Genomic DNA, 12,424 nt, shown 5'->3' on the forward strand with positions numbered 1-12,424 from the left:
CGAATGAAATAAAATTGACTGAGTGCCAAAGGCCCTTCTACTGGCTGGGATACAGTAAATAAAGAGTACATAAAGTAAATAAAATAAATAAAGACTTACACAATAAGTCAAACATTCAGCTGCACAAAATACATGGCAAGATACAGTTGAGTGCCTCAAGAAATACAAACAAGTGGTAAGGGGTTTCAACAGCAAGATGAAGAATAGCAAATGGAAGGCAGATCACAAAAAGCCTATAAGACTGACCCCTCCCCTAGGCTTCCATAATATTCTCTGCACAGTGTTTCCCTGACCCCCCCAAAAAAACTATTAGCTAGTCAAAAACAGGAACCTTATCTTCTTCCCTTCTGCATCCCCAGTGTCTACTACCTGACGGGGGGTGGGGGGGTCAGTAAATGTCCATTGGCTGGTGTCCGGTGGCTGTGTGTATAAAGGTGGACCCTCTGATGGGCGGGAGAAGGAAAAGGAGAGAGGAGGAGAAAGGGGGCGATGCGGAGCTGGCGTTCTAGACAGAGGAAACAATGTGCCAAAAGGCACGTGGAGTAGGAAAACTGTTGAACGGATGTGACTAGAGCCTAGACCACAGAAGGGGAATAGTGAAAGATTAGATGGCAGGGGAATCACATCTTGGAGGAAAGAAAGCAGAATGCCGGAAAGCCACTTGAAATGCTTGGGAATAAGACTGGTTGGAAGATGTCCACAGCCCAATGCCTGCAGTCTGTGGCTATGTTACCTTACGTGGCTGTGGGGCTTTGTAGATGTGACAGGGGTTGAGGACCTTGAGATGGGGAGATTGCCCTGTCTTACCTAGGTGGCTCCCATCTAATCATGAGTTCTTCCCAGCTGTAGTCAGAGAGACGTGACAACAGAAGGAGAGGTGGCGGAAATTTGGAATATGAGAGCGACTTGACCTACTATGCTCTTCCCCAATATCTGCACTGCCTCGCCTTTCTCAGTTGGGACCTCCATGGCCACTCTCCACTGGAAACTAAAACCCCAGCCCAGCCCCAACAGTCCTACATGCACTCCTTTCCCTGATGTATTTCATTTATGTATTTTTGTCTCGTTAGTTTGCTCACCATCTAACCTACCCCTTGATACCCAAATGTATTTGGTCTCCAAGTTTGGAGTGAAAGGGAGCTGGTAGCAAAGTAAAAGGCATTACCCAGATCTAACTGATTCCTGAGCTTTGGATAACACGCAGGGAAAGTTCATAGACCAAAAGATTTATCCAAAAATTAACCCAAATCAATTCAGTTCCTGAGTTCTCATAGGGAGAATTTAGATGGTGTGATACTGGCTGGTATATAATGTACTGACTTTATTATTCATTTCCTGTATTCCCCCGCACTAGAACGGAAGCTCCATGAGATCAGGTGTTCTTGCCTGTCTAATTCGCTGCTATCCCCGAAGCACTTAGAACAGTGCTTAGCACACAGCAGGCTCTCGAATATTTGTTGAATGAATTAACACTTGAAAATGTGGGAGCACGCAGGAAACGAAAGAGGTTGGTAAGGATGCGGAGAAAGGGGAATCCTTTTACATCGTTGGTGGGAATGCAAACTGGTGCAGCCACTGTGGAAAACAGCATGGAGGTTCCTCAAAAAGTTGAAAATAGAGCTACCCTATGACCCAGCAATTGCACTACTGGGTATTTACCCCAAAGAACAAATGTAGTGATCTGAAGTGGTACCTGCACCCCAATGTTTATAGCAGCAATGTCCATGATAGCCAAACTATGGAAAGAGCCCAGATGCCCAATAACCAATGAATGGGTAAAGAAAATGTGGTATCTATATACAATGGAATATTACTCAGCCATCAAAAAACCAAAATCTTGCCATTTGCAACGATGTGGTTGGAACTAGAGGGTATTACACTAAGCAAAATAAGTCAATCAGAGAAAGACAATTATCATATGTTCTCATTCATACGTGGAATTTAAGAAACAGAGAAGCCTAGGGGAAGGGAGGGAAAAGTGAAACAGGATGAAGTCAGAGAGTGAGACAATTCATAAGAGAGTCTGAATCACAGGAAACAAACTGAGGGTTGCTGGGGAGAGGGATGAGGGATGAGGTTACTGGATGATGGACATTCAGGAGGACACGTGATGTCAGGAGCACTGGGTGTTCTATGCAACTGATGAATCACTGAACTCTACTTCTAAAACTAACAATCCTCTATATGTTAATTAATTGAATTTAAAAAAAGAAGAACATGTGGGAGCAGAGGTTACCAAAGTAAAGCAGGTACAGACAAAAAAGAAAAGAGATGAGAAAAAGCACAAGGGACATTTGGAGGAAGGGATGGAAGAAAGAGAGAGAGAGAGGGAGAAGTCAGAGGGGGAAACTAGGAAGAGGAGGAGACATCGTGCAAGTGAAGAATGTGCAGTTTCTTTTTTTTAATTTATTATTTATTTGTTTGTTTGTTTGGTGGGGAGGGTAAGAGTGAGAAAGAGAATCCCAAGCAGACTCCCACTGAGCACAGAGGACAACACAGGACTCCATCCCAGGATACTGAGATCGTGACGGGAGCCAAAATCAAGAGTCAGATGTTCAATCAACTGAGCCACCCAGGCGCCCCTAGAATGTGGAGTTTCTAAAAGCAGTGGTCAGCAGTGTCAAATGCTAGGGTGTCCACAGAGCATAACTGGAAGAACAGTGCTAGCCTTGAGGTAAGCTCATTGTTGAGGTGGAAGCAGAAGCCAAATTACAAAGAATGAACACAAGGAAAGGCAGTCAAAAGAATGAGAACAAAAAATGTTCTAGAAAAGCTTAACAAAGCAAAGGAGAGAGGTGAGGCATCATGAGAAGGATGTTTATGATGTTCAGTTTTCCTTTGTTTTGTCAGAATAAAAGAAAGGCTAAATCTGAGAGCAGGGCCTGTTTCTGCCCTGCTCACTGCTGTATGCTTGAGGCCCAGCACAAAGCCTGATACAGAACAGGCAGGAAATAAGGATTCTGTGCTAAATGGACAAGGGCATGGAAGACCAGAGCTCGAAGGGTAAAAGAAGGCTATGGAGGAGGTGAGTGCCTGCATCAGAGGCAACCCTAAAAGGATACCAGCCCATTGTGTTCAGACACAGAAACAAAGGAAGGGAGAAAAAAGGAGAAGAACATTGAGGCAGTGGGGAGAGATGCTCACAGAGCTCATGCTGAAGGGCCTCAGTGTGTTCAGTGAAGCTCAAGGAAGCGTCATCTGCTCAGACCAAGGAGGGAGGTCACTGGTGGAATCTTGCGAGGAAACATGAAATGGCTACCATCAGAAATTGGGTGGAAAGTCAACAGAAATGAGTAAAGGGATGGTTGAATCACAATAAATAGATCAGAAGCGAACCCAGGATTACAGATTCCACCTAGGGCACGGACCCATTATGTAGGCACTGGCACATGTTCCAGCATCCCTTACCTGAGGAGGGCTTAGCCCACTGCAGGTCAACCTGAGCAAGGTCCTCCAGCTCCTGCTCTGCCTGAATAAGTGACACGGAGAAGATGCGGACAGACTGATAGGCCGCAGTGTTGGCCAATTCTCTTGTGGCATTGAATATCTAGAAAAGAAACAGGAATGTCATTTCTTACACCTACCTACTGGGTGATCAACTATCCTACTACCTCTAAGTAAACACTGCCAACCCTCAGAACTCCTTCTAAGCCTTCATATACCAAGACTGATCAAATAAGTCACCAAAACCAGTGATGAGCTGGTCTGAGTCACTTTGAGCCACCTTGATGAACAGAGACCATGATGAATCATGTCCCCAAAGAAAAGAGTGAAATTTGAGATCTCAGCGAGCAAGGCTGAATTAGATGAGATTTAGGCTGAAGAAGGTCAACTATCAATTAGACCATATAATATAAAAATATACAATAAGAATAAAATACTTCTATTCAGAAAAGATATCTCATACCATAAAACCATAGCATCAAATTCTTTTCAAAATGGAGCCCAAAAGACCAGGAGGAGGTAGAGTTGCATAATCCACAGCACCTAAAAGAAGTGTTTTCAAAGGAACACACCTGAGAAATGACTGTAAAAGTACTGAAACACACTGAAACATTTCAAATGCTTATATTCTCATCTCATCATGGCAAACCACCCAAGAAAAGCACGGGAGGAGGCAGAGCAGTTTGAGAAAGGTGGTGTTTGGTGCGAATGTGAAGCATAGTCCCAAGGAACCAGACAAAGAAAAGTATCCATCCAAAGACATCACTTTTCCCCAAATCCCTTTATGAAACCTTCCCAGTTGCCAAGAGTATGACGGGAATGGCTTGGAGATTTTCTGGATGAGAACACGCTCTACAGAGGAGCTTCTTTGTTAGTCATTCCTCTGTGAGCTTCCACAAAAGTGCTATATCCTTCCATCCTGATTTTCTAGTTAGGTTTTTTAAATTTAATTTACAAAGAACATATTATAAATATATTGTTTTGGTTTGTTATCTATGTGGGTTTTTTTTCTTGCCTTCTCTCTGGCAAGAAACTGTCCCCCTAGACTAGTCTGGTTTTACCAAAACAAAGGGCTAAAAGGAGCATCAGGAAGCCCAGTTATCATTGGCCTCGTTGTTGGCCTCCGGGAACAAGAGCTCCAGCTGACAGGACCGCCACAGCGACAGGCACAGGAGGCTGGGAGACTTTCCATTGGCCGCTGGCCACAGAGTGTGCAGCTGGCTCCCTCTCCCTCCCACCCACCACGGAGAATACAGCTGGCCCTCCAGCCCACAGCGTGAGAGAAACTGCCGCCAAGCAGCCAGTGTGCCCCCACAGGGCACTTCATTGAAATAGGCTGCCCCCTGAACTGCCTTTTGACTTGCTACGGAGCCTGCTGTGGCCAATAAGAGGGCCAGCTGCAAGTGAAGTGTCTCTCGGGGTCTCCCAGGGAGCCACAGCCTGAAATGCCCACTGGGTGACCACCGCTCTAGCCGGACAGGGTGACTGGTGGTCGTCGCTAGCAGGACAGAGATGACAGATGGTGGCGGGAAAATTCCATAGGAAATCCAGCCCTGTTTGTTCCGAGTCCTGCCTGGCAAGCATACTATAAAGTAAACAGTAAAGAGTGAAAACAGGCTCAAGTGCTCTCAGTCTATTCTGGCAGGAAAAGTATTTTTCAGCGGCAAGTACCTGTAAAAAGTCACCTCCCTTGAAATCAGCTCCGCTCTCAGCGCGGAGGATCATACGTCGCTGCCATGGGAACAGGGGACGAAACTGCCTCCCTTCCCTCCACCCACACCAGCTTCCGCACTGGGAACTCAAGTGCCTCCTCACAGGGAGATGCCAGCGCGGGGAGGTGGTATGGGCGAACCAGCTACTTGTCGTGTAGACCGCTGCGAGCCCTGCAGAGCAGCACAAGGCCACCAGAGTTGGGCGGCTGGCACCCTCCACATTATGAAGCACATGGTACTGGTCCCCAACCCCCGGCTGGGGAAAACTTCCATTTTCAAACTCACATTGGTGTCCGAGATTATCTCAAGCCAAAACTCAAAAGCCACAGCAAGTGTTAAAAATGGGGGCCAGGGGGGTGGGGGAAATTCTTGCTCTACCTGATGGCAATTACTTCTGAAATTGGTACCCTTTCCCAATATCACCAAGCCTTCTTGATGGAAGCATTTCCTCAGGGATATTGGCAGCAAATTTAGGAATAAAGAGATTTCAGGAAGATTTTCATTTAAATGACACTTGGTTTCCCTGCTGATGAAAGGGGAAGCCTTCCTCCATCTGCTGAGATCAAATCTCATCTCATCAAACACCTCAGTGTAATTATTTTTCTACCAAGTATTTAAATGAGGATGTAAATGAATACCAAGGCATTTGAAGTCATTAAGGCTGCCTCGGCTGAGAGGGAAAACCATTGGTTCTCAAGGGACCCGCAGTTCACCATCAAAGCAGCTGCTCCCCGGTGTTCATTTTGTAACCTTTATGCCACATTCTTGAATTAATGAAGAAACGTCAAGAATCTATTTCCTCAGAGAATCTTGGCATGGGGTCTGCATGAGGAAGCAAGGCACATGTGTAAGAATATGTGTGTGTGTGTGTGTGTGTGTGTGTGTGTGTGTGCGCACAGGGGACAAGGGTGAACTTTACTTAAAGCTTTGGATTCTGTAAGTTATAGTCCCTTCTACCACAGTATCATAGAGCAGGTTTAAAGTTGAGGGAATTACTATAAATAAGCCAGCCATCATCATTCCCATGAATCTTTCATTGTAATATGGTACCAACCCTTTTCTTCTGGATTTTGACTTCTCCATGTGTAAGGTAGGAACGTCAGGATATTGAAAACTGGGTTTCCTGTCTAACAGTGGCCATCTTCTTCTGAGCCTAACTAGAAATATCCAAGTCTTAAGACCTACCCTGACTTAGGAGGCGACAGATGAACATTTAGACTCTTCTCCATTTATACACATCTCACTCAGTGTTATAAATAACACTCAATCTTAAAATTCTACTTTACCCTAACAACAAGATGGGCATACAATCTGCCATTGCCTTCATTTGAATGTGAAGAGTGGTAGGTTATAGTAGAAATCTTACCTCCTCAGAAAAGTCACATGGAGGGGAGCAAAAAGAAGAGATAGACACTGTGTGTACATGTGTGTATGTGTACGTGTACGTGTGTTTGTGTGTGTGTTCCTGTCGGTAGTCTTTAAACGAAAAGGAGGAAAAGGGATAAAGAAGGAGTCATATAAAGCACTCTTTTGATCAAAAAAATAAAGTTTTACACAGTGTTAAGAAACTGGAGAATTTGGTTTGGATACTGTCAGCACCTAAAATGTTGTCTTGCAAACTAAGCGTATGATTTAAAACAAAAAAAAATTTTAAAAATTAACTCTTGGCTGTGTCAGAGGGAATCTTTTTTCTGTCTTCCTATATGCCAGAGCTTGTAGCCTTGGTCTAATACAGAAGATGCATAAGAGTAAATTCTAGGCAGAGAGAATGTGTTCACTCTTAACAATATCAAAATCTCATTCAGCTTGACAGAAAATGGGATGAGATCCCCTGGCATAGACTGCTATTGGGAACCTGACTGTATAGATACAAATACATCTGGTCCATGACTTTCTGTGCAAACAGGGAACTACAATTAAAACATTAAGGAAAGTACTGTTTTCCTTAGGGAGTTAGCAGCAATCCCGGTTCTATACAAAACCATGCTTTCTCTTAAGATATAAAACTTCAATTTTGCTTCCACTCACTAGTGCTGAAAGGGAGCCCCGTTAAAATTCACCTTAATAAACATTTAAACTCAAAGGTATCCATATATTTAAGCAGGGCAGGAAGCAAGAGTAAATAAGATATCAGTTATGAAGACATAAATGCAAGAATTTAGATTCTGAATTACAAAACTAATAAAAAATGAAGTAGATATGTCCAGAATAGAACCTTTTTAGTAGCACTATTTAGTGATTGGTTAACAAACGAAAAAGAAAAAAAAGCAATCATGGGTAGAAGAAATAGAAGCAAAACAAGAAATCAAAGTATGTGAAAGGACCCAATTTTATAATTTTCTTTTAAGATAAATGAACTGAGATCACAGTGTCATCATAGAGATTTTTAAATCTCAAATTTAAGTATTTCTCAAAAATGGAGAAGTAGGTAATGAGAGAAAGGCAGGAAAATAAAAATCAACTTGAGAAGAAATTAAGTTTTAGGAAGACCTGGGAAGACAATAAGGTTTTCAAGTTCTTAGCCAATTAAAGGAAATAAATCAAAGTACACAGAACATATCTGTGCCAACCCATGATGCAAATTAAAGAATTTATTCCTAAGATTCCTGTTTATATAATATGACTCTTCATTGTAAATAGTGCATTCGATAAATATTTAAGAGATTAGTTAAGTCAGTATCAATTTCCGTTGTTACAGCTTTCTTTTAAAAATTAGTTATTTCATGCTCATTATAGAAAAATAAGAACATACAGATAAGCAAAGAAAATCAATCCCAGTTTCAAATGTGTCAAAGAACTTAAGTCAGAGTAATTTCTCTTAAGTTCTGATACTGCACAGAAAAATCTTTACTCCTCTTTCAGCAATACTTTAAGCGGATTAGTTTCAATATATCTATGAACTTGCTAATACACTATTCAGCCCTGATTCCAATTGAAATGAAACCACAACAGTCTCCCTTACTTTCTTTTTTTAAAAAGATTTTATTTATTTATTTGACAGACAGAGATCACCAGTAGGCAGAGAGGCAGGCAGCGAGAGAGGGGGAAGCAGGCTCCCCGCTGAGCAGAGAGCCCGATGCGGGGCCCGATGCGGGGCCCGATGCGGGGCCCGATGCGGGGCCGGATCCCAGGACCCTGCGATCCTGACCTCAGCTGAAGGTAGAGGCTTTAACTCACTGAGCCACCGAGGCGCCCCTCCCTTACTTTATTTTTAAGTCAGATAGCTTCCACCAAACCAATGAAGCCATGACAATTCGGAGGCCCAAAGTACTAAACCTATCACACCCTATCCCAAAATCCAACCTCCTCATTCTAGATAGTTTTGGGGTTTCATTTGGAAAGTAGAGCAGATTTTAAAAAGGAAGCTGAGTGCTAAAGACACAGAGCACCAAGGCTTTGTGCTACCACTACTGTCTTGCTAGAATACCAAAGTATGAGGCATGCTTCCCTTGGCAACTTTTTCCAGTGTCCTTTCTATCCAGCTTTACTTAAGAAACCTCACTCAATCAGAGGAGGGGCCCTATTCTCTAAGAGCAATGAAGACATGAACCTTCAAAGTGAATTTCATCACTGACTGACATTGGCAAATCAGAATTCCCTTGCTCTGTCCCACTTGATTCTCCATGTACTCTATGTGCCCCATCCCTCCTTGGGAGCCTACCAGTGCTCTTCCACCCAATATTCTAGCAGTGAAGCTCTATATAGTTATATAATAAGGGAGGAGAAAAAATATGAGGTCTCAATATTTAAGAACAGTTACTCTTCAAAGACCATGACTGAAAGAGAGAAAGAAGAATTGATGCCAACAAAAGAAATCCTAGGCTATGAAAAAACTGAGCAAAAATAATCATCACTGGCCTATTATCTCTCCTTTCTGTGTAAAGAAAAAACACATCTAAACATATTAATTTGACATACGAATATATATTAATTTCATATATGATACCCAAGTGAAGTATCAGGATGTCTTCAGCTTACCTTGAGATAGTTCACATACACACACACACAAACACACACATACATAAACCAAATATGACAAAATATTCACAACTGTCAATCTAAGTGATGGGTATATAGGTGTGTATAAGTCTCTTAATTTTTGTGTGTGCTTGAAATGTTTTATAATAAAAAGTTTAAAAACATAGTGACATTTTATTTTTAGACAGCAGTTTTCAATTTATAAAGACCTTTTAGAAACAAACACAATAATTTAATCTTTGTAAATTAGGTCAGTACAGTCATGAAAACTAAGTCCCAGACATTTAACAAAATTCAGCATACTTTCATGATTTAAAAAAAAAAAATCAGACAACTAGAAATAGAGAGAAATTTCCTCAACATGATAAAAGGCACTTATGAAAAACCCACAAGTAAGATCACACTCAGTGGTGAAAGAGTGAAAGCTTTCTCCCTAAAACCAGGACAAGAAAAGGATGTCTGTTTTCACCACTATTACTCAATATCACACTAAAAGTGCTAGCCAGAGCTATTAGAAAAGAAAAAAGAAATAAAAGGCATCCAAATAGGTATAACTATCTCTATTCACAGATGATATGCTAAGTTTCAGGGTACAAGACCAACATGCAAAACTCACTTGTTTCTATACACCAGCAATGAGCAGTCTTATGAGAAAATTAATTTATAATAGTATCAAAAATAATTACTTAGGAATAAAGCTAGCAAAGGAGGTAAGAAATGTGTACATTGAAAACTGTAAAATGCTGCTGAAAAAAATAAAGATGTAAATTAATGGGAAAACATCCCTTCATATCAAGTAGGCTTAACTCCATTAAAATGTCAATATTACCCAAAGCAATCTATAGATTCAACACAGTATCTATCAAAATTACAGTAGCCTTTTTTTGCAGAAATGGAAAAGTATATCCTCATATTCATACGGAATTGCAAGGAACCATGACTAGCAAAAAGCAATCTTGAAAAAGAAGAATAAAGTTGGAAGACTTACACTTCGCAACTTTGAAACCTTCTACAAAGTTACAGTAATTAAAACAGTATGGTATGAGGATAAGCAGAGACATATAGACCAATGGAATAAAAGAGGAAGCCCAGAAATAAACACACATATATGGTCAATTGGAATTCCAAGAGTATGATAGCAAAAGGCTAGTCCTCAACAAATGATGCTGGGAGAACCGGATATCCACTTGCAAAAGGATGAAGTTAGACCTTCACCTTATACCTTCACCCAATAAAAACTGACCCCCAAAAATAGATCAAATAATCCAAAAAATGGATTTATGGTAAAACTATAGCATTCTTAGAGGACAACACTGGGGAAAACCTTTGTATTTGGCAACAATTTCATCAGTATGACACCAAAAGCATAGACAACAAAACATTAATAAATGAACTAGACTTCAACAAAATTAAGAAATTTTGTGTATCAAAGGATACTCTCAAGAATGTGAAATGACAACCTACAGAGTGGGAAACTATTTGCAAATCAAATATCTGAAAAGGGATTAATATCTAGAATATATAAATAATTCCTACAACTCAACAACAAACACCCCAATTGAAAAATGGACAAAGATTAAGGAAGGTACATATTGCATGGCACACTGGGTATTATATGCAAACAATGAATCATGGAACACTACATCAAAAACTAATGATGTACTGTATGGTGACTAATATAATGTAACAAAAAATAATAAAATTCTTTTAAAAATAAATAAAAAGAACTTAGTTCCCCAAGAAAATATATAAATGGCCAATAAGTACATGAAATAACACTCAACATCATTAAATCATTAGGGAAAAGCAAATCAAAACTACAATCATATCTACTAGCATGGCTATAATAAAAAAATTTTTTTAATTAACAAAAAACTAGAAAGTAACATGTGTTAAAGAAATTGAAACCTTTGCAGATTCCTAGTAGGAACATAAAATAGTACAGGCACTGTGGAAGAATGGTTTGGTGGTTCCTCAAAAGTTAAACATAGAACTAACAGATGATCCAGCAATTTCACTCATAGGTATATATCCAAAAAAACTGAAAGCAGGGACTTGAACAGATATCTGTAAAGCGATGCTCCTAGCAGCATCATTCACAACAGCCAAAAGACAGAAACCCCCAAGCATCCACCAACAGAAGAATGCATAAACAAAATGCGTCATAAAAAAGGGGAAAATTTTGATATATGCTACAACACGGATAGACCTTGAAAACATTATACTTAGTAAAATGAGTGAGACATAGAAGGACAAAGATTGCATGATTCCATTTACAACAGCATCTAAAAAAGAAGAAAAAGAAAGGAAGATGGTTTCTAGGCAGAAAATGAATGCATGAATGAATGAGGGAATGAATGAACTAAAGAACAAATGAATTTAATACTTGGGAATAAATCTAGCCAAGGAGGTAAGAGACTTATACACTGAAAACTGAGGTACAAGAACAGGCAAATTCATAGGAAGAAAGCAGAACAGAGGTTACCAGGGGCTGGAAGAGGGAGAGAAAAGGAGGAGTTCTTGTTTAATGGGTACAGAGTTTACAACAGGGATGATGAAAAATCTTGAGTATAGATACTGGTGATAGGTACTCACAGGACCGTGAATATGTTTAATGCCCCAGAGTTGTACACTTGGCAATGGTTAAAATGATAAATATGATGTTATATTCATTTTAACAATGATTGTTTTAAAAAGTACATTTTGAGGGCGACTGGGTGGCTCAGTGGGTTAAGGCGCTGCCTTCGGCTCAGGTCATGATCTCAGGGTTCTGGGATCGAGTCCCACATTGGGCTCTCTGCTCAGCGGGGAGACTGCTTCCCTTCCTCTCTCTCTGCCTACAGAGTGGGAAACTATTTGCAAATCAAATAGTTGATTTGCCTATTTGTACTCTCTGCCTACTTGTACTCTCTGTCTGTCAAATAAATAAATAAAATCTTTAAAAGAATAAAAATAAAAAATAAAAAGTACATTTTGAAAACAAAGTCTCAGAAATACAGTGATTTGCTCCAAGTCATACAACTGATGAAAGGCAAAGCCAACATTTGGTCTCAATTTGTTAAATCTCCATGACAACAAAAGACGTGTATTCTACTAGATGCATAGCTTAAAACAAAATCTAATTGTTTTGATTTCCCAGGCTCTCTCCAGAAGCTCATCTTCTAAAACCTATCAAGAAGAAGAGTAATCTACTTTGTCTTCAATTTGATATGAAATCTCTCTGACCATGGGATACTCCAGCTTCTGCCTTTAGCTCAGGAAGGGGAGGAAAGAGTGCCCCACACCCTTGC

At 40.5% G+C, this 12,424-nt stretch overlaps 1 protein-coding gene across 1 annotated transcript in view; it reads right to left on the reverse strand.

Moving 5' to 3' along the window:
• SIAE (sialic acid acetylesterase) overlaps window positions 1-12,424 on the reverse strand; it is a 38,860-nt gene that overhangs the window by 13,353 nt on the left and 13,083 nt on the right. Inside the window, exon 4 of the mRNA XM_032359692.1 lies at window positions 3,409-3,547. Coding sequence (XP_032215583.1) covers window positions 3,409-3,547 — 139 coding nt within the window. The remainder of the gene's footprint in view (window positions 1-3,408; window positions 3,548-12,424) is intronic.

This window comes from Mustela erminea, chromosome 9 (genome assembly GCF_009829155.1).
Source record: "Mustela erminea isolate mMusErm1 chromosome 9, mMusErm1.Pri, whole genome shotgun sequence".
Classification (NCBI taxonomy): Eukaryota; Metazoa; Chordata; class Mammalia; order Carnivora; family Mustelidae; genus Mustela; species Mustela erminea.